This window comes from Erpetoichthys calabaricus, chromosome 4 (assembly GCF_900747795.2).
Source record: "Erpetoichthys calabaricus chromosome 4, fErpCal1.3, whole genome shotgun sequence".
In the NCBI taxonomy this organism is placed as follows: Eukaryota; Metazoa; Chordata; class Cladistia; order Polypteriformes; family Polypteridae; genus Erpetoichthys; species Erpetoichthys calabaricus.
In genome coordinates, this window is record NC_041397.2 from 55,490,360 (window position 1) to 55,514,611 (window position 24,252).

At 36.0% G+C, this 24,252-nt stretch overlaps 1 protein-coding gene across 2 annotated transcripts in view; it reads left to right on the forward strand.

The window, feature by feature from the left end:
* The window catches only part of LOC114651093 (suppressor of tumorigenicity 14 protein homolog), a 77,391-nt gene extending 53,139 nt beyond the window's left edge, over positions 1-24,252 (forward strand). The window contains exons 13-19 of one of the 2 annotated variants that reach the window (XM_051926514.1): positions 338-448; positions 1,587-1,703; positions 6,886-7,005; positions 7,168-7,351; positions 17,036-17,307; positions 18,412-18,548; positions 23,258-24,251. In XM_051926514.1, coding sequence (XP_051782474.1) covers positions 338-448; positions 1,587-1,703; positions 6,886-7,005; positions 7,168-7,351; positions 17,036-17,307; positions 18,412-18,548; positions 23,258-23,416 — 1,100 coding nt within the window. In that variant the 3' untranslated portion in view covers positions 23,417-24,251. Of the gene's footprint in view, positions 1-337; positions 449-1,586; positions 1,704-6,885; positions 7,006-7,167; positions 7,352-17,035; positions 17,308-18,411; positions 18,549-23,257 lie in introns of both variants that reach the window. The other variant, XM_051926515.1, reaches the window with a different exon arrangement.

Below are 24,252 nucleotides of genomic sequence, written 5' to 3' on the forward strand. Positions count from 1 at the left end.
ATGCTTAGTTTACTGACTTTTACTGATTAATATCTTAAAGTTTACACCTTTAGAACATTTTACTTTTTACTTTTACTTAGGTAAGTACAAATGAGGATATCCAACACTCAAAAGTACACAAATTATTTTCAGTTTTTTTTTTTCTATTTTACATAATATGATTACACAATTATGAGATAATCAAAAAATATAATGCAAAGTCCATGATTTGAAGCATAGTGCCAAAAAATGACTTTGTACTAAAAGATATAAGCTATAAGATGCAATAATAACATTTTAAAATAGTGAACACATTTGTTCAGCTTTCTTTGGTGTAACGCATTTCACTCTTTTTTAGCCAAATGTAGACAAGGGGAAATTGACTGTGGAAATGGTCAATGCCGACCAAATCCTAGACTTTGCAATGAGAAAAATGATTGTGGAGACAGTAGTGATGAAACAGACTGCAGTAAGTAAAAGTTAACTCAAAACGTAAATGTAAAGGATTTCTTGTATTATTTTCGGAAGTATTAATTCTCTCTTCCTTTCTCTGGGTAAATGGCATCGGCTATAATTGTATCTCATAATTGTCCATCATCATGTTTGGCACAGAACACTAAATGATTTCTACTGAACTTTGTCAACATTGCTTATATACATGCTGAATCTCTTTCACTATCTTCATAGCCACCGTAGGCAACAGGTTGGTTATTTTGAAAAAGACAAAGATTGAATATCCTGCTGAAATGCTCCCATCTAATTTTCAAGGACATGTTTCTTATATGTAATGTATGATGATGTCACTACAAAGAAGTGACATAATGTATCAAAAAATCACACTGATGAAATGAAGTGTGATTGTCTAAAATACTTCTTGCTATCCAGTAAATTTAATGTAAATAATGGCTTTTGGGGGTTAATTTTATTTTCTAAGATAAAACAACCAAAAAAGTATTACATGACATACCTCAGCTTTCACTTTATTCTTGAAATGTCGAAATGTTGCCACGACACTTCAAATAAAACTTTTAAAATTTAGGCGTTGCAACATGGATATTTTTTTTGGCCTCACATGAAGCACATGAAATTATAATAATATGAATACTTATTACTGTATATGTAATAGCAGAGGGCATTGATTCAGTTTTTGTTCTTGTTAGCCTCTGTTTAGAATTTGTGCTTGTGTGGTTCTTCTCTGGTTACTCCAATTTCCTACTACATTTCAAAAAATTCTCTGCTAGGTAAACGGGAAATTTCCACATACCAAATATGAGTAGGTGTGCCGTTTCTTTGGCTGTAGCCCAATGAAGGACTTGTTCCTGCCTCGTACTTGGATGTGGTATGGGTAACAAAATTACTGACACCCGTAATAAGAAAAAAATAGTTCAGAAAACCAGTGGACATATACTTTTATATACTCATAACAGATTTTGAAATTAGTGTCTTTGCAACAGTAACTTATTTTCACTGTGTGTGTTGTAGTAATGTGACCAAAATATTATTTTAATGAAAAGAGGCTGAATTTTTGCACTTTAATTTTACATATATATGGATGCATGCCATTTGACAAAATGTTGATCTCATCCCAATCTTTTTATCCACTTCAGGTTTAGAAGAATGTTACTTCTACTGCCCAAATGGAATCTGTATTCCTCAGTCATCCCTTTGTGATGGGATAGTGGATTGTAAAGACCGCAGCGATGAAATAAACTGTTCTAGAGCATGTAAGTGAACTTTGCTTCATTAATAGTCTTCTTAGGTGCTGAAGTAACCTTTACATTTCATCCAACTGGGCATATTAGATATCCTAGCAGACATTTTTTTTTTGTATGAGACCAAACATGGTATTACGTTGACATGTCAATTAATTATTTTGATCAAGGGTCCTCAATACAGATCCAGAAGGCTGCAGTAACTGTAGGTTTTCATTACAGCCACTTTTATGTTATGCTCTTCAAAGCAGGGTTGTTGAGCCATTCAAAAAAGCATCCAACTCCATCTTCAGTTTATGCTAAAATTTTAACCATTGCTTCTATATGACACATTGTTATTCTGATTGTTTGGTAAATATAAATTTATAGTATATATTATGATGCTTTACCTCACCTCAATAATATATGGCAAATGAGAGTGATGGTGAATGAAGAGAAGCATTAGTGGTGTGTGTCAGGACTGGGATCCTATGGGATTCAAAGTAAGCACTTTTTCACTCACATGTGGACTAGAATAGGTAATCAGTATTGAGAAAATAGGGGTGACCAATTGCTTATAAAGTGCAGTAAAACTCTAGTAAAAATGCTATTGCTTTGAATATGAACAAAATTCATTACATTATAAAAGTCTAGTTTGTGCATTACAAATCCAATTATAATGCTGTTATTTTTATGATGTTTTGAGTGCCTTATATTCAATGCATATTGAGAAAAAGAAGCAGGCAGACAGTCAATATTGACCAGATTAACACAGTAACAAGGATGGGGAACATTTAGAGTAGATTTTGACTAGTTTTAGATTCAGATGAAAAGCAGGTGAACTATAACAGCTGTGTTTAATGCTTCTGTGTTTCGGAGAGAAGCAAAAGGTGCTCCCTGCTAGCATTTAGCAAGATAAAAAATAGGAAGTGATAGGTGTAATTGCCTGAAGACAAGAAATGCTTATTTCTGTAATATGAGCATTCAAAAACTACAAACTGGTGTGCTAAGTGGAATACTTGGAAAATAGTTTCATATTTAACACTAAGCACCCTGTTTAGGCTGTGTTATGACGTGCCTAAACATATTCTTGTCTTTGCTCTGTGTTGTTAGGGGAATTTAATTTTTTTCTCAATTTCTTGTATTATTTTTCTGTTTTTGAGAACTACCTTTTTGTGACAGGTTTGATTTCTGCTTTGTGCCAGATGTTACTGGGTTAAGCCCTGGTGATTAGATAATCATTAATGAGTCGATTTGTAGGAGTCCATAATGTGATTCTTCTTTTAGGCACTGATGCAGATATAGAGTTGTGATTTTAGCAATTTTAAACAAACTATTGTTTTAATAAACTAATTGTATGTGGTATGCCATTTTAACCAGGTATGCAGTTAAGTTGCACACAGGTTTTTTTAACTTTGGGTAATGAACAAATTTATCAAATCTGGTCAGCTTGATGAATAAATGAATTGAATCATTTGTTCCCATATATTTTAAATAAACATGCCACTTTAATAAAATATTTCCAAATATGTACTCTAATATATTCAAATTTCAGATTACTACATATGAATGGATAATTATTTTGCATATTATTAAAAAATGCTTACAGGATATGTAACTGAGAAATTTTGTTTGCACCAATATGGTCCTTAGAGTGAACATGAGGTTGACTATTCCTCCTTAACTAAATGACAATGCACTGTATGGCCTATTGAGCATTATAGTTGTCTAGTGTCTAGACAAAACGTGATTTTAAACATTGACACACAGCAAGGCCAAGTTCATGATTGTGCCAATGTGGTGTATGGTACACAAAGGGTAAAAAAACAAATCTTTACATGGTTTCATAAAGAGGTCTTTGAAGAGGCTGAGGATCATGGCATGCTGTAAAAACACATACCAAGCAAGAGAAATTGAAACACTACACTCACAAACACTCACTTTTTCTCTGAAGAAAGCTGCTGACAGGTCACCTCAGTATATCATGCACAAAAAAGGAAGAATTGTGCTGGCATAGATGTTTATTGAACAACTAGCAGGTTGTGTGGCTTTAAATGCCATTATGAAGTGTTTGATCTGAAGTCTGAAGATCCCAGAACTGCTGAAGTAAATAGCCTGCTCATTGAACAGATGGACACTACATAATACACGAATGAAACACTTTATTAAACTTTTAGAAGATAACTCTCCATAAAAATGAGTGAAGTAGAAGGAACCGCTCTGAATCTTTTACGGGCATATCTGCATGTGTCTACAATATCTTTATTTTGTAAATGCAAAATTAATTTCTTCATCTTTACCGAATGACTATTTTTAACTGTAACAAAAACTAAACTAAAACGATTCTCTCAAAATAAAAACTGGTCAAAGTAAGTCACAAAAATAAAAACTAAATTCAAAGGTCAAAAGTACATAAAACTAAAATGAAACTTAACGAATGTATTGATGGGTTCAAAGAGCATAGAAACAAAAAGCAATTCAAAGAAGAAACTAAAATAACTTTGTGTCTAACACAGAATCAGTTGATGCATGCACAGTGGTGGTGCTGAAATGGGAAATCTTTTAGAGTAGTCAGCTCAATGCTAGTGGTACTGACTGACTCCATAGATGCGATAAAAATAAAGTTCTGTTGTGATTTAATCTGAAACAGGAAAGCCAATGCCACAAAAACATTCACAAAATCAAACAAGTTAATTTGGTAAACTGTAATAAGGTTATTAATTTAATTAAGGAGAGTAAACAAGAAACACCTTCCTTAAGTAAATAACAGAAATTAAGCTAAAAATTTCTTCTTGATAGAAGGGTGACATGAGAAAAAATACTGTAGCTTGAGATCATAAATATATCCTGACAAGTTGAAAAATAGGTCATCAGCTTTCTTACTAGAACTACCTGTCTGCAGACACTGAAATTTAAAAATGTGTATTATTTAATTTAGACATTTATGTTATTACTTTAAATTTTTATTTTTTCTTTCAGCTCTGTGGTTGAAATGCTGCACATGTAGCAATAGTTAATTAACTCAAAAAGAGAAAGAATCCTGACAAAAACAATAACTACATTTTGTTTAACAACAGGACTAATACAATTTTTGCTCTCAATGGAGCCTAATCTACAGTGAGATCTGGATTCTGAAGTAAACAAAATAAAGTATTCTGCCTTAGTAAGAGAACAATTAAAGTTAATAAGAAAATGTTCCTCCTTCCAACCCTTAATTTTTCAGGGATGCAGAAAGCAGGTACAAGGTAGAAACTAGCCCCAAACAGGGCACCTGTCCCACACACACAACACACACGCACACATTCACTAGCACAGTGTTGAGTCATTACTTTAATATAACACATGCTTCTTTGTAATGTGGGTAGAAAATAAAACACATGAAAACATAAGGAAAACACACCTCTACCACAGTAGAAAAAAATGTACCAAGTATTGTTGAAATTTGTTCTTCATGAAATTAGTTTTTATTCATTAAAGTAGTACAATGAAATGCTTGTGACTCACATCATTTATTATAACATTCATTATTCTTTACATCAAGAACTTAATCAACCTGTCAGAGAATGTGATGAAAATAGTATACATTATTAGTCAATAAAAAGTGCATATTGTAAATGAACCTTGGTCAAACTGAAAATGAGATGCTTTATTATAAAAGTGTTGAAAGGAAACGTAGGCAACTTTTATACATACCTTCAAAACTACTGAACCATATGGAACTTGGTTAGAAAAGATACATCACTTAGTTACTGTAGGAATTATTTCACAAACTGGCACATCCAGTAGATTCCAGGAGATGATAGTAATAGGACATAAACATAGCATTAGATATTAGTAAGTGAAGTAAGCTAATGAGGAGCAGGTAGCAGGGATCAAACTTAGCATTAAACATCTGTTAAATGCAGGTCATATGCTCACAGAGACAAAGTCATTCCAGATTGCAAGATAAACCCATAAAATGGCAGAGATTTTAAGAGACATTTTACATTTCTAGTCACATTTAACACAAAGTGCAAACTAATACATAAGTGCAATGCACAAAACTTTAAATACTGTACAGTATGTCCAGTGTGCATTAAATGTGTAATAGATAGTGTCTAGCCTTGCGCTCTGTGTTGGCTGGGATTGGCTCCAGCAGACCCCTGTGACCCTGTAGTTAGGATATAGTGGGTTGGATAATGGATGGATGGATGGATGAAGATGTGTCTACGTGTCAGTGTATTTAATTAGCAAGAATAATGATGAGCATGATGTGAAGTATTTTACTGTCTATGGAATGATGTGGTTGGTAATGGTGGTACAGTAAACATCATGGGCAGCCTAGCAACTAGCAACTATAATGTGATAGAAACCACTTTAGCAGCTTGTCACGCAATTAGAAGTACTTGAGCCTTCTCAAAAGTTCTTGCTAAGGAATTCTTATGTATAGCACATTTGTGTTGTCCACCCAATCCAGTCTGCTATAGAGATGAACAGTAAGGCATTTATAAGGCTACACCTCCTTTCCCTTTGGTAAGAGAATTTTTGTGTAGTGTTGCTTTGATACATATTTGTACCATAGTTTTTTAAACTTCTACAATATGTGTTTTTGATTGTTGTTTTCTTGAATAGAGTAAATTAGAATTCAACACATAAAAACTGTTTTGACAAGAATAGTTCTTTCAGGCCAACATAGCTCGTCAGTGCCTATTAACCTACCTTTTACAAAATATCAGACTTAGAGTGGTTGAGAAGGAGCATAGGACTTCACAACTGTCTCCATAAATGCAAGTGCTGATCAATTTACTACTCTGTAGGCAAACATCAAAGACTTTAACTTAGATATTAAACTTAATAATAACAAGTTGTATGATATTTACACTTTTGCTTTATTGTACTGTCTATTTGATCTGTAATACATGAATAAATGTGTAAGTTTCTTCTGTCTGCTACATTAGTCTGTCTAGTTGCCTGAGCTTACATGAAAGGAGAAGTGCTAAACTACAGCAGTCATGACAGGGACATATGAGTGTTGGATTTGGCGCATTCTGTTAAGGTCTACAACATAAAGAGTATCAAGGAAAAAATAGTCACTCTAGTACTCACCTACAACCAGACCTTAACACCAAGAGTTTGCATCTTTGCACATCAACTTATAAATTTAAAAAAAATATATACATTTCTATAAATTATTTCATATTGCAAAACCCTAATGCTATTCTACTTACCTCCACAGTTCAAAAAGTTTGTGCTTCATCTTCTTACAAATGCCGTGATGGGAAATGTGTTAGCAAAATAAATCCTGAATGTGATGGCATGAAAGACTGTGCTGATGGAGTTGATGAATTAGGCTGTGGTGAGTGAATAGGTTTTTACATTTACATGTAACTTAAGTGCACTTTGTTGAAGTTTAGTATGTGTGATACTGTATATTGATGTAAAAAGTAAATTCTACTGGTTATTGCTTTACAGCAGTTTTTTGTAGAATATCTGTATCTGTAAAAAATTATTGCTGCAGGATGTGGAACAAGGCCTTCAAAGAAAACCAAAATAGTTGGTGGTGAAGATGCTCGGACTGGAGAGTGGCCTTGGCAAGTTAGCCTTCAGATGGGAAAATATGGACATATCTGTGGAGCATCAGTCATTTCTAGCAAGTGGCTGCTGTCAGCTGCACACTGTTTTCAGGACTCTGACGCTATCAGGTAACATTAAGCCTACTCTCTCGAGTAACTCGTTAACAATATGTAATGCCAGTAAATCTATTCACCCTCCCCCATGATTATTCAGATTTAATTTCACTGGTAACTTTTTACTGATAACCAACACACAAACTCTATATTGTCAATACTAAATTAAGTATAATTACTTGTATATATGAAGTACTCATTCCACATGTATTCATTCACTACATCTTGATAGTCTCTCTGGTGCAATCTGGAAGTCATATTATTAACTGAATAGAGGGTAGATAAACACAGTTAAGATGTCTTATGTAACTTCATTTTAAAGACAAAGACAACCATCTCAAGGAAGTTCCTTTTTTGGTCAACATAGCCCATAACAAAATCATGTATTTGAAAAGCAACTAGCAATCTACAAAATTGTACCGGAGCTGGCATCTGTTTGTATGTATGCATGCATATACTGTAGTTATGTTTGTTTCTGGCAACCCACAAAAATGGGTGCACATGTTTTCAGGAAAACTGGGCGATAACTAGAACATACTATAATTTACAATATGGGCTGCCAGGAATGACAGGTGGCACACCATGAAATGCTCTACTGTGATCTGTTGACAGAGGAATGTTACGTGCAAGGTTAAGTTGGTTGTTTGATTCCCACATATCATGTTTTACTTTCTATTTTGTCAGAGATTTCCCTCACTATTCTCTCATTATCTTACTATGGTTGCCTGGAAACTCAGGTATGGCAGTGTTGTTTGCGGATGTTTTTGGAGTTCAAATGCCATTTTTATGTCCATTTTGTTAATTGTTATTGTTAACATTGTCGATTTATTTAGTTTCTTTATGTTTAAGCATCTTTTATGTGCCATGTGTTTTTGGGTGGTCTCTTCTCCTGATATCTCCTCCGTGTCCGTGAGACTATGCTGGGAGACACAGTAAACATTCTTCCGATGGCACATATGGATGTGCCATCCTGAAGGAACTGGCCTATCTTTGCAACATGAATCAGTGGTAGGTACCACCTCATGCTACCCATAGTGACAAGGACACTAGCAAAATGAAAAACTAGAGAATTGGTCAGGAAGGATAATTAGAGAACAATTGTCTGTGGCCATCACCTGCAAATCCATTCCGTTTTGGGGTTTGTCTTGCTGTTGCTTCTCCTGTTGTCACTTTCATTTGTACCAAAGCAGGTAAAGTTGATTGTTATCCCTGAAGCTTAATTGACTTGGTATTAGACTGTGATGATTAAATGTTCCCTTAATTTGTTGAGCAGTGTACATTCAAGATAACATTGTGCCTTTTTAAAGATATTTCAAAACATCAAAATGTCATTTTTTTGTTATCTGAGCTTCAATTAAATATAGCTCAAACACATTTCAAGATATCTCAAAATAACTTCTGGATCATTAAAGGATATTTCAAATGCATTTTGAAATTTCTTATAATGGGTAGGAAGTCTCATTGAAACTGTAGGAAATTTCACAGGAAGTGATTTTGGGATATCTTGAAATAGTTTTTCATACATTTTAAAATGCTTACAAGGTCAATTTGAAATATTGCAAAATTTATTTTATACATCTTAAAAAATTAAGATATTTTAGAGTCTTTTGTAGAAACCTTAAAATGCAAAGGAACATATTTTGAGATATGCAGTATGTAGATAAGTTTCAGATATCGGAAAAGGTCAATTGGTTTTTAAGATATCTGAAATTAATTTTGAAACATCTTATGTGTTGTCTACTAGGTGCATTGTCCTTTCTTTGTGTGGGCTACTTGTTAACAATATATTTAAAGCTAGAGAAAACCCCCATGGATTTTCAGGAAAGAAGCATGTAATTGTAAGATCCAGTTTTGAAAGTTCAAAGTACTGTAAAAAATCCAGTCTTTAAAAACATTTATTTGGCAGTAAATGTCAGAAAACAAAAGTTATTGATCATGATATTCCAAATGACTAAATACAAAAAAACACCTATAGCACAATGAAGTCTAAAGTAAAGAAACAGAAAACTTATAGTATACTATATCTCTGAGTCTTTGTTTATCCTGCTGCTTTCCAGAACTGATTACCTGTAGAATGGCACTGTGAAGTGAGACCACTGGGATTAGAACTATAAAATCTATTTTTGAGACTGTAACCCATAACACAAAAGTGAAAATATAATTTACTGTATACAATTACAGTGGGATTCTTCCAGAACATAAAAATTCATGTGTGGAGGAAAAACAAAGTATTAGAATTATAGTAAAATTAGAGGAAACTTTAGCTGTCACATTGGGCTAACCCACATTTCTTATATTGTTCCTAACTCTGTTTTACTGATGTAGTGGTTTGCCCTCTTGTCAACCCCAAGCCCTATTGCCTAACAGTATTTTTTCTCTCATCCTATTCCCTTATTCATCCTGCTGTCTGTCTTCAGAGCCTATAATGTGAAAGTTCAAAGTTGCCTTCTGCTATTCTTGGGGAGATCTACTAATCCTCTTTCAGATCTTAGCATTTTTTTCTTAGCTCTGGTGTCCATCAAGAATAAACTTAGAGAGCATGGTCCCCGCTTGCCATTGTACCCAGAGATGTTCCCTTGTCACCATTGTTGACTTCCCTCTGTGTCTCCTGTTGGCCTTCTTACCATCATATGCTACCTTAACAATCCTTACAACTGCAGAAGACTCCTATTGGCTGGATAGCCTGGCTCACAGCTCGTCTCCCTCTGCTTACACCCAGAAGTTGGAGTGCCTAATGAAATTACTGTACTAGTGAAGGTTTATAGGCAACATTTTTCTTGTAGGTTGTTAAAGACTTTTGTTTTTGCTGGAAGTTTTACTAGCACGATGTTCACTATAGTGGGTCAGAATTTGAATGGTAACAAATGATGTAAAACCTACATGTACATCCTAAAGTAGAGTATAGAAAAATATTCAGTTACTTTTTATTTATTATCCACTAACTGAACTAGAATGGGTATTTTAGCAACTTTTTCTTATTATTAGTGGCCCAATTTGCCACTAGACCTGAGAGAGACATTCCACTCCTTCATCCTGATATAAAATTTTTGCAAAAGACACTGTGCCATCTTCCATTTTCAGTAAGATCTCCTACTGCACTCCTGCAGTTATTTTTAAAATAGTAGGACACATCCATAGTTTTTAATTGTTGTCAGTAGGGTGCATTTTGGCAGTCTTGATAAATTTGTACATAGGAGGCTACTGCCAAACCAGGCTTCCACCTTTAGCTAAATACAAACTGGTGGGTGCCTTCTGAATGTGTCTTTTTGGCTTAATAGTTAACTTTTGCAGACCTAGAAGGACAAAAGTCAACTACTCTAATTTTCTGTTTATATTTTCTGTGATTATAAGTTGCTGTGTTTTGCTTAACAGTGGCTCTATGAGATCTTTGTGAAACTGTTTGTGGTAAATTGTTATATTCTGTTATCAGTTCCATGCTTAAACAATTTCATAATGTTTATGTATGTATCATGTTGGCGAGGTGGCCTATTATGATCTTTATTTATAACTTACATTCAAAATGCTTCTTGTTTTATTATTTTGTTATTATTGACCTTCAAAATGCTTCTTGTTTTATTATTGATTTTTTCCTCAGAAAAAATGCATAGTTGGGTATATCTGATTTGTGCACAAATCTTTCTGTGCCAGAAAGTGTAAGAATGATCTAAACAAAAACTTGGAAATCAAAACCTAACTTCTCTGAAGTTCTTTTGCTTACATAGCTCTGTTTTTAGAGCCAAGTTTTCAATTATAACCTCTGTGACATTGCTGTTAGGTCATATACGTGAATGTTGTATCACTTTTGGCCAACACATAGTACACAGGAAGGATTTCATTAACATGCAACAATTCATATTATTAAAAGGTAAACATCCATCTAGTTTTTGTGTCGATATATTCAACTCATGATAGGCTAGAGCCTATCTTAATTGCATTACACTCAAGGCAGACTCCATCCTTGGCAGGGTATCAGTATTTCGCAGGGCATGTGCATGCATTTTAACACCTACTTATAACGGGCCAGTTTTAATCACTAGTTTAAATAATCAATTAAACAAATGTTGATATTTTAAGGATTTGGGAGGAAAGTTGAAGTATCCGGTGTAAAATACATGCAGACAAAAAAAGAGAAAAAGTGCAAACCTAGGACAGATGGTGAATATCTCTACAATTTAAACCCAGACTCCTGAATTTGCGATGCTGCAGGGATTATCACTGTGTCACCATCAGGTCAGTCAGGTTGGGGAGCATGCACTACTACAGCATGTTGATGCACCCACCACACAACAAAACAGCTTGGGAACATTGTTTTCAAACCCCCAGGCAGACGTGGCCCAGTCCCACCCTCTAGAAATGACCATCTATCTTCCGTAGCCAGGTGTTACGTGGGTGACCCCTTGGCCTGGTCCACCCGCTTGGATCCTCAACAGTGAGAATCCTGTGAGCCATATCATGCTCTGGGAATTGCGCCACATGGCCATTGTGCTGTAACTGACGCTCCCTCACAATGCAGGTAATATGCCTCATTCAGGACTCGTTGAGCAACCACTCATTTGACACAAAGTCAAACCAACGGTACCCAAAGATTCTTTGAATGGACACAGTACCAAAGGAGTCCAGTCTTCACCTCAGTTCACTGGATGGTGTCCATGTCTTGCAACCATATAGCAAAACAAGAAGCACCAGGACTCTAAAGACTTGGACCTTTGTCCTTTTGCAAAGATATCAGGAGCACCACACACCCCTTTCCAGTGACCTCATGACCCTCATGCTCTCCAAATCCATCTACTGACTTTATAGGAAGAGTCACCAGAGACATGAATGTTGCCGAGGTAAGTAAAGCTCTTGACAAGGTTGACACTCTCTCTGCAGACAGACACACTGCCGATAGCTGTGCCTAAGAGGTCCGTAAAGGCCTGTCTTGGTTTTTATCCAGGACACTCGCAAGCCCAGACACTCAGACTCTTTACTCAGTCTCTCCAGAGCCACGATCTGAGCTTCCATTGACTCCGTGGAGATCACAGCATCGTCAGCAATGTCAAGATCAGTGAGTCTCTCTTCACCAACAGATGCCCCACAGCCGCTCGACCCCGCAACCCTACCCAACACCTATTCCATACAAGCTTTGAACAGAGTAGGAGCAAGAACATACCCCTGACAAACCCCAGAATCAACAGGGAGAAACTCCTCTAAAATGTAAACAAAAAACATTAAACAGCTGTTTAGTAATTTACACATCTTACATGCAATATCCTGTTCAAGCTTCTGTGCTTTCATAAGGATAAACATGATGCTTCAGAACAGATGATTCCACGATGAAACTGTCCTCAGTGGTCCACCAAGTAAATAGGCTTTGAAATCCTACTAACAATAGTAGTTGGGAAAGAAGCACCTTTATGCCCGTTCTAACCCAAACCCAAATCTACAGTATCTATCTATCTATCTATCTATCTATCTATCTATCTATCTATCTATCTATCTATCTATCTATCTATCTATCTATCTATCTATCTATCTATCTATCTATCTATCTATCATGTCCTTTTCTAAATGGCGGGGTGTCTGGCCTATTTCCTCACTTCAAAATGCAGTACTCCTTCTTACTTGCTTTCTAGTTCTGTTATATCTGTGTTAGTCAATCTTTATCATCAGCTCACATTCCATCTCTAACCCATTGGGTTTTGACTAGAATCATGTTTTAAAACAGGCAGGGATTACTGTTTAGACAATCCCCTTATTAATCTCTTCTGTGGATAGGGATGCACAGAAAGTCCGTGGGCTATCTTAGAATGTCTTAAGATTTTACATGCTCCTGCTTCCCTTAAGCATTGTGTTCATTTAAGAAGTCCTCCATTGCCCCATCTCACACTTGGAACCATTTATTACCAACTACTGGTCTGGTAGTGTTCTACCAGCACCCACCAGGCTTTTACAAGATCTTCTTTTTCTTGTATTGTCTGACAATCTACAATACTTCTACAGTGCTGTCCAATGTACAGTTTTGTCCACTGTATTGATGGGACTTTGGCAAATGGGAGAAGATTTAAGAAAATAATGACCCAAAGCATTCAGCTAAAGTCAATCGGGGGGCAGTTAAAACAAAAATTCATTTTTTTCAAATAGCAGTTTTGTATAATCTAGAAAGGGAGATGGATTAAGATTTGAACTACAGTATAATGTTATTGCCAGTTATTATAGGCAGACAGCAGTTTCATATGTAAGTGTATTAATATTTCAAAAAAATATTTTTCAGCATTCTGTTATAAATAATTGATTTAATTCAAGAAAATTTCAATACACTATTAATACATAAAGACTTAGGAAGTTATTTAAAAATGGTCATTTGTTTTGGTAGCTCAAGACTATATAAACCGAAGCATGTGTTGGAAGTTCAACTTTTGGAGGAAACCAAAGATGCAGAGTATTACTTGTAACATAAAAACATGTCTTTATTTAAAATGGAAAGCTTATGTATTACATTTGTTGTACATATTATTTGCTGTATATGTTGTGAACCCAACTATTGCTTTACTTAAAAATAAAAACAAAAACCTATAGGAACTGATGCCAATTGAAGACTGCTGCCTTCAACACTAGTAATGCTGTAACAATGGGAGAACAGAGTAGCAAGGCTTTTCAGCAGATATGACAAATATAGTTCAATAGTTCAAATGTTTTTTTATGACAAGTTCTAGTAATCTGTTTAATTCCTTAATCACTCACTCTTGTATACAATATTACATAACAGTGCAGTGTTGCTTTAATTCTCATTCTATTCTTTATCATTTAGCTAATTATTTTAAGCAGGTTAAAAGTCTTTTAATATTAAAATATACAGAAACAAACAACTGTAATAAATATCCATTTTCCTTGAAGGGACAAGCACCATCTCCAACTCAGCCTGAATTGGATTAAGTAGTTTTAAAAAATATATGGAAGAATGGAATTCATTCTGCCTCTCACAATTTGAAAAGCTAGTCGCATTTATTTATTTTATTTTTTTTTTGCTTTGCACCCTCCCCCACCATAACCTATTTTGAATGTTTTAGATTCATTAAAAATTTTGATCTCCAGTTTTCAACAGATCTTGACATTTTGGGGTCCCTGATACTGTAAACATCGATATCTCGATGATGGGTGCATGTCTATCAGTGTGTCTGTATGTCATAGCTTCTTGAGGACAGTCTAGAGCTAAAACGGCTGGATGGAAAAATACCAAACTCGAAACTTAAGCCTGTTATGAGATGATGATGTGATGATTAGTTTTTGAACCAAATCATGCAAGAGAAAGAAGCACTGTAAAGGAACCCTCAAATACCCTAATTTTGCAATTAATTATGAATTCTTCTTGTCAATTGCTATCATAATGACCTACTTTATGATCAGAAAGATCAGCATCAGAGCATTTAATTACTAAAATGTTATAGAATAGTTTGGTTAACTTGATCCCTAGGGCGACAGTGCCATTATACTGTAATGGTATGCAACATACCCTAATGTCATGACACAGTTCATTCCATGAAATACTGTAGATATGGACATACACTTACGAAGAACATTAAAAGGGACCAGTAGAATAGCCAAGAGCACACAGCTGAATGACACATACCTTAGTTATTTAAGAAGGTATTTGACTTACTTCCTCTTCATCAGGTATCTTGAATCTTTTCACCTACATTCTCATTTTCTTTCTAGATAGACAGATAGACAGATAGATAGATAGATAGATAGATAGATAGATAGATAGATAGATAGATAGATAGATAGATAGATAGATAGATAGATAGATAGATAGATACTTTATTAATCCCAAGGGGAAATTCACATACTCCAGCAGCACCTTACTGATACAAAAAAACAATATTAAATTAAAGATTGATAATAATGCAGGTAAAAACAGACAATAACTTTATATAATGTTAACGTTTACCCCCCCGGGTGGAATTGAAGAGTGGCATAGTTTGGGGGAGGAATGATCTTCTCAGTCTGTCAGTGGAGCAGAACAGTGACGGCAGTCTGTCGCTGAAGCTGCTCTTCTGTCTAGAGATGACACTGTTTAGTGGATGCAGTGGATTTTCCGTAATTGATAGGAGCCTGCTGAGCACCCGTCGCTCTGCCACAGATGTCAAACTGTCTAGCTCCGTGCCAACAATAGAGCCTGCCTTCCTCACCAGTTTGTCCAGGCGTGAGGCGTCTTTCTTCTTAATGCTGCCTCCCCAGCACACCACCGCGTAGAAGAGGGCGCTCGCCACAACCGTCTGATAGAACATCTGCAGCATCTTATCTTTCTCCTACTTTTCATCTTACAAATCAGCTTGTGTATTGCTGGCAGGGAGAAAATGTTTATTTCTATGATTAAAGATTGCATCCTGATGACACCAGATTGTACTACTTAAAAATACTTGGCAATAAGCTTGGGTAACCTGTCTCAGCAGACAGATGAAAAGATGCCTAGAAATTGACAACATGCCAGTTTAAAGTTACTAATGAACCTAACTGTAAGTATGCTTATTTGTAGGATATACATTATTTCTTGAAATTTTGCATTTATCTTTGGATAAATTCAAATGACTCTACCATTATATCAGTGTATATTTGTATATACAGTATAATGTAGCGTACTTTGAAATTGCGAAATGGAAATAGCAGTGTATAAGAAAAAAATGAACTGCATTCAGTATTCTAGAAGCTGTTGTTCTCTTTAGCTTAGGCCATTGATAAAAGAAGGTGGTCCTTATTCACTTACCTGTGCTAACATGAGGTAATGATACTTACTATAGTGCATTCTTTTTTTTTGTTCTTTATTTCACCTTATATGATTTCTTGTATTAGGAATTTGTTAGTCAGAGCGCAGGGTCAGCCATTGTACAGTACCCCTGGAGCAATTACAGATTAAGGGTCTTGCTCAAGGGCCCAGCAAAGTAGGATCTCTTTTGGCAGTGATGGGGATTCAAACCGGCAACCTTCGGGATACCAGCGCAGATCCTTAGCCTCAGAGCCACCACTCCACCCCATCCAAAAACAGCCTTCCTTCACTTTACAGTGCCAGAAGGAAAGTAATATAAAAAGGAATCCTTTAGTATTACATACACCATGTGAAGGGACATGCAGCAGTTTTTGATTTGTGTTGTCTCTTTTTTCTTATTACACATTTAATTATGAGTATAAGTTTAAATTTCCATGTAATGCAAGAATCAAGAAATCACATGAATCCCATTACTGATCTCATTTCAGTGTTGTAAGTAATTACAGCATTGTATATCAGTATAGAAAGAGCAATTAAAAAAATTCTTAATTGAAATACTTTAAAGTCATTCATTGAACCTTAAAAATAAAGGTACACCATTGTTTGTTCCAGTTATCTTTGGTGTGTAATATTTGAGCTTCTCATCCCCACCTAGTGGTTATTTAAAAGCAAAACACATTTCAGGCAATAAAGTAGCAACTCCATACTTAAGTTTTGAATTAATGTGCTTGATATAATTTATTGTTTGCAATATTTCTTCTAAAATATTTATTGGCTAAAATCAAATGCTCATTTAATTTACAAAAAAGGTCAAATTATATAGTATAGAAAGATAAAACTGAATGTGATACAAATATTCCAGTTTATATGTCATTCTCCTTTTCTAAAATGGTTCCAGTATTTGAGACTTTTTAAAGCCATATGATATGATATAATATATATGAATATTGCAGGTACTCTGATGCTTCAACATGGAAGGCATATATGGGCATGAGGATTATTAACAGAATAAGCAATTCTGTTGTGACAAGGTACATCAAAAGGATTGTTGTCCATTCACAATATGACCAATATACCTCAGATTATGATATTGCTTTGTTGGAATTAAATGCTGCTGTATTCTTCAATGAGTTTGTACAGCCTATTTGTTTACCTGCAAGCAGTCACTTCTTCAGTATTGAGAATAACTGCTTTGTCACTGGATGGGGAGTTCTGATGGAAGATGGTATGTGTTTTCTTTTACTTTTTTGCATTTTTTAAAAATGTGTTTTAACTGACTGTATTGTGAAATTCTTCATAATTCTGTTCAATAATAACAACAATATTGAAAACATTAAAATGTTTGCCTATTAATTTCTCAAGAAAATCAAAATGCAATACAACTCTAGTTGTGATATTTTTATCTAACATGGATAATGCTTTGTAAGTAATTTCTGACAATACATACTACACATGATTCTCTATCCAATAACGTAAGCTTAGTGGTAAACAATTGAGTGTAATGCTATTGTCATTTAAGAAATTATAAACGATTTTAAATATTACATTTTGCATGGTTTATAATAGCTCTTCATTGATTGCATAATATTTAAAACAGAAGTAGAATAAATAAAATAAGCATAATAATTTTAAGAGGGTTATGCAGCTCTCAACTTTAGAATCTAGGCTTCAACTGCCTGAAAAAAATTCCTATGTTCTCTGAGTGTCAGCATGGCCTTTCTTCTGGATACTCAATTTTTCCTCCCACATTCCAAAGACACACTGGTAATTTTAGCAGTTTTAAACAGGCCCACTGTAAGTGAACATGGTCCACAGTGAACTGGGGCTTCTTCTAGGATTATTTACATCATTGTGACTGATGTTGCCTGGATAGGCACTGGGCCCCTGGGACACTAAAATGGGTGAGTGGGTTAAAAAACAAATAGATGGATGCATGATAATTTTCATTGTATAATATAAATTTTAAAGGTAAATAGTATGATTTTTTATCCTACAGGCTCTTTAAAATTGTATAGTTAACTTTTCAAGGAGAATGAATTTATTTTTAAAAGAATGACTGAAAAAATATATTTTATTTCTTCTGTGTACAACATATACCACTATGCTCAAACTATGCATTTATAGTTATTAAGTATTTCCTGTGTGTACCCCTCATTATTCCTTAATCAGGCAAAAAATAGAATGTTTATTATACATATATCTAACCTGGAAACTTTAAACTCCTTTTTTAAGTGAAAATTTGTTTTCATAGTCAAATAGAAACACATACCTTAAATGTTTACATTTTCTGTCTTGTGCATTTATCTAAATTTACTGGTTTACATTTTAGGTGAACTAGCATCAGTGTTACAAGAAGCAACCGTGAAAATAATCAGTCATAATACATGCAACAAATTTTATGATGATGCGGTGACGCCCAGAATGCTTTGTGCTGGAAATTTGCATGGAGGGGTAGACGCATGCCAGGTACATTTTTTTTACGGTATTTCTGTACATTGTCATCAACTTTCACTCTTCTTCCTCTTCTTTCGGCTGCTGCCGTTAGGGGTTGCCACAGCGGATCATCTTCTTCTATATCTTTGTGTCTTCTGCATCTTGTTATGTTACACTCATCACCTGCATGTCTTCTCTCACCACATCCATAAACCTTCGCTTAGGCCTTCCTCTTTTCCTCTTCCCTGGCAGCTCTATCCTTAGCATCCTTCTCCCAATACACCCAGCATCTCTCCTCTGCTCATGTCCAAACCAACGCAATCTCGCCTCTCTGACTTTGTCTCCTAACCGTCCAACTTGAGCTGACCCTCTAATGTACTCATTTCTAATCCTATCCATCCTCGTCACACCCAGTGTGAATCTTAGCATCTTTTAACTCTGCTACCTCCAGTTCTGTCTCCTGCTTTCTGGTCAGTGCCACCGTCTCCAACCCATATAACATAGCTGGTCTCACTACCGTCCTGTAGACCTTCCCTTTCACTCTTGCTGATACCCGTCTGTCACAAATTACTCCTGACACTCTTCTCCACCCATTCCACCCTGCCTGCACTCTCTTTTACACCTCTCTTCCACAAGCCCCATTACTCTGTACTATTGATCCCAAGTATTTAAACTCATCCACCTTTGCCAACTCTACTCCCTGCATCCTCACCACTCCACTGACCACTCTCTCATTTACACACGGGTATTCTGTCTTGTTCCTCAACCTGCTCCCTACTATCGCTACAGATCACAATGTCATCAGCAAACATCATAGTCCATGGGGACTCCTGTCTAATCTCGTCTGTCAACCTGTCCATCACCATTGCAAATAAGAAAGGGCTCAGAGCCAGTCCCTGATGTAATCCCACCTCCAACTTGAATGCATCCGTCACTCCTACCGCAGACCTCACCACTGTCACACTTCTCTCATACATATCCTGTACAACTCTTATGTACTTCTCTGCCACTCTCGACTTTCTCATACAATGCCAGAGCTGCTCTTGAGGCACCCTGTCATATGCTTTCTCCAGGTCCACAAAGACGCAATGCAATTCCTTCTGGCCTTCTCTAAACTTCTCCATCAACATCCTCAGAGAAAACATTGCATCTGTGGTGCTCTTTCTTGGCATGAAACCATGCTGCTGCTCACTAATCATCACCTCAGTTCTTAACCTAGCTTCCACTTCTCTTTCCCATAACTTCATGCTGTGGCTCATCAATTTTATTCCCCTGTACTTACTGTAGTCCTGCACATCCCCCTTATTCTTAAATATCGGCACCAGTACACTTCTTCTCCACTCCTCAGGCATCCTCTCACTTTCCAAGATTCCATTAAACAATCTGGTTAAAAACTCCATTGCCATCTCTCCTAAACACCTCCATGCTTCCATAGGTATGTCATCTGGACCAACGGCCTTTCCATTTTTCATCCTCTTCATAGCTGACCTTACTTCTTCTTTGCTAATCCGTTGCACTTCCTGATTAACTATCTCCACATCATCCAACCTCTTCTCTCTCTCGTTCTTTTCATTCATCAACCTCTCAAAGTACTCTTTCCATCTGCTCAACACACTCTCCTCGCTTGTGAGTACATTTCCATCTTTATCCTTTATCACCCTAACCTGCTGTACATCTTTCCCAGCTCAGTCCCTCTGTCTAGCCAATCGGTACAGGTCCTTTTCTCCCCCCTTAGTGTCCAACCTCTCATACAACTCATCATATGCCTTTTCTTTTGCCTTCGCCACCTCTCTCTTCACCTTGCGCCTTATCTCCTTGTACTTTTGTCTACTTTCTGCATCTCTCTGACTATCCCACTTCTTCTTTGCCAGCCTCTTCCTCTGTATACTCTCCTGTATTTCCTCATTCCACCACCAGGTTTCTTTTTCCTCCTTCCTCTTTCCAGATGTCACGCCAAGCACCCTTCTTGCTGTTACCCTTACTACATCTGCTGTAGTTTCCCATCTGTCTGGTAACTCTTCACTGCCACCCAGTGCCTTTCACACCCCCTCCCTAAACTCAACCTTGCAGTCTTCCTTTTTCAACTTACACCATTTGATCCTTGGCTCTGCCCTCGCTCTCTTCCTCTTCTTGATCTGCAACGTCATCCTACAGACCACCATCCTATGCTGCTTAACTACACTTTCTCCTGCCACCACTTTGCAGTCTTCAATCTCCTTCAGATCAACTCTTCTGCATAGGATGTAATCTACCTGTGTGCATCTTCCTCCACTCTTGTACATAACCCTATGTTCCTCCCTATTCAAATACGTATTCACCACAGCCATGTCCATCCTTTTGGCAAAATCCACTATCCTCTGACCTTCTTCATTCCTCTCCTTAACACCATACCTACCCATCACCTCCTCATCTCCTCTGTTCCCTTCACCAACATGCCCATTAAAATCCGCTCCAATCACCACTTTCTGTCCCTTGGGTACACTGTTCATCACTTCATCCAACTCACTCCAAAAATCTTCTTTCTCATCCATTGCACACCCAACTTGCGGTGCATATGCACTAACAACATTCATCATCACACCTCCAATTTCCAGCTTCATAATCATTACTCTGCCTGACACTCTTTTCACCTCCAAAACACTCTTGACATACTGTTCCTTCAGAATAACTCCTACCCCATTTCTCCTCCCATCCACACCATGATAGAACAATTTGAATCCATCTCCAATCCACCTGGCCTTACTCCCCTTCCATTTAGTCTCTTGCACGCACAATATATCAACCTTCCTTCTCTCCATCATATCTGCTAACTCTCTCCCCTTACCAGTCATACTACCAACATTCAAAGTTCCTACCCTCAGTTCCACTCTCTTTATTTTCCTCCTCTCCTCCTGCCTCCGGACACGTCTCCCCTCTTCTTTTTCGGCCAACAGTAGCCCAATTTCCGCCAGCACCCTGTTGACTAACAGTACTGGTGGCGGTCATTGTTAACCCGGGGCTCGACCGATCCAGTATGGAAATTTGTATTGTTTGCATATTGATTTGGCAAAATTTTACACCGGATGCCCTTCCTGATGTACCCTCCCCATTTATCTGGGCTTGTTACCGGCACGAAGAAACAGACTGGTTTGTGCATCCCCTGTGGCTGGGTGGTCGTCAGCTTTCCCTGTTGATCTGCAATAAGGATGCAGAAAAACGTTATGAAATGTATGAAAGACACTTGTCTTATTCTTGTAATAAAACCTGTAGCTGTTTTTTAATAATACCTACTATATTGATGTATAAGTCTGTTTTTTAACTTATTAGAGGTAGCCAAAATAACAACATAGTAATTATTCTGTCATTTTACTTAAATTTAAGCTTGGTGTAGGATAGGAATAGCAAAATAAAGTTAAAATAATATTATTAAAAGGATCACATCTTGCCTGAAGAAGGGGCCTGAGTTGCCTCGAAAGCTTGCATATTGTAATCTTTCTAGTTAGCCAATAAAAGGTGTCATTTTGCTTGGCTTTTCTCTACATTCATAATGGCTAACACGGTACAACACCCTAGTACTAAAAGGATCAATAAAGCACAACACAGAGGACTATATTTATTTTGCTTTTTGAAAAACAAAACAAACATCCTGTGTAACAGTTATGCTCAGATTAGACCATTTCAATCAACATTGTCTGCTGATTTAATTAATCTTTTAATTAAAAGTAGATCCCTATCAACAGATTTAAGGACCGACTCTAGCAGGTACTGACCACCTCGTCTAATAGCATGTGCTACTGTTGCTGTGTCCCTTTCACCTGTCTCTCGCACTCTCAATGAACTCTTGTTACCGCCTGGTATTGTTTGAACAGTGATTCCCAAGTTTGGTCCTGGGGACCCCCTGTGGCTACAGTTTTTTTTTTTTTTTTTTCTAACCAGATTCACAATAAGTGATAATAATTGATCTCATTTAGTTAGCTGGTCTTTTTTTAAATGTAAGAGTCTTGAAAATTAAAATAACAGATGCCTGAGAAGTTCTTTTTTGCTTATTTTCTGCTTTTTTTAAAAAAAATTTTGACCAGTTTTGTACTGCATTTAGTGTAAACAATCACTGTTGGAATTATTTGTTGTTGCCGTATTTAATACTGTGTTCATTAGAACAGCTCAAAAAGGTGTGTATGCTAACCTGGAACAGAATTTGTCTTCTCCAGGTTCTTCTTCTACTATATACTATTGTGCTATAAGTAAAGGAAAGTTTCCAGCACTATTCTACAAAAGCTGCCTTACTGGAAAACCTACTTTAGTGGAGTTTCTACTTATTATGGCTACACATTAGGTAGTGTATATTTCAGTTTAAACATGGGATTAGAGAAGGCGTAAAGTTCACTCAGTTGACATAGTATAAGGGTTTGTTACAAAAGCAAGACCTGTGCATTTTAAACAAATCCTCTATTAACTGTTTTGATATTACGCGAATAAAGAAATTTACAACAGACTTACTTATTGTCTGCACACATTGAACAGGAGACTCAGTAGTTTATTCAGACCATATAGATCTAATTAAACGAAAATCCAGTGTAAAATGTGGTTTTGAATTCTCAGGGTGGCTAAAGCACCTCAGATTTTCAGTGAAGAATAATTGAATACATGCCAATTTCTTTATGAATGCTCCAGTAAGCATGTCAAAGGTTTGTTAAATATAATTGTTACAAAGAGAATGGGTTCAGTTGACTGACTAATGCGAAACTCCCTAATTGTTTCTCCAGGGAGATTCTGGTGGACCGTTAGTGTGCCAAGAGAAAGGAAAACGTTGGTTTCTAGCAGGCATTGTCAGTTGGGGAGAAGGATGTGCCCGGAGAAATCGACCAGGTGTCTATACTCAAGTAGTTAAATTTTCAGAATGGATCCAGCAAAATATTAACTGAAATATACTATCTTCAAAATAACTAAGAAATTTTAAAATCCAATTTAAAATGTGTATAGCAAAGACATTATCCTTCTGTGGACTGAATTTGATACAGTTTGTCAGGAATGCTCATTACAAATCCTTGACATACAGAAAAGAAGTGATTCAGCAAAGAATAATATAAATAAATATTGGAAAAGACTATGAAATGTGTTATGTCACTGACTTTGATTTCCTTGCTTTGGAATTTACAGTTATTATTTTACTGTCCCATTAACACACAAAAGTGCATTGCTGAAAATGGTATTGGGTTTGTTTGTTGGCTTTCCATTCACAATGTGAAACAAGTATGGATCAAATATGTTTGTTGCACATCAGACAATTAATCTTTTTTTATATAACAAAAATAAATAACTTTTCCTCATAGGTTGTTGTTGCTAATATTATCCATAATATATTTATTGCAATTAAAACAGTATATTCAAAAAATTATTATTATTATTGAACTGAACATAGTGCTTATTCTGCACTGTAATTAGAAGGTAAGGACATGAAAGAAAGTGAAGGAATTTTATAATAGCTTTTTAAAACTGATGCATCATAGATACATCTGGTTACCAACTTTTATATACCTTTGCAAAGTTTTTGGTAAAAATGAAAAGTGGAATTTGTATTGTATAATGAAAGAATGTAGAAAACCTTTGCTATGTCGTGATACATTTATTTTTAAATGCAAAAGGAAATAAATGTTTTAACTAATGTATTGTACATTCTGTTAATGAAAATGCTAACATTTTTTAATAAATAAAACAAAATTTCTGTAAATTAATTAGATCAAAAGAATTACAAAGAACA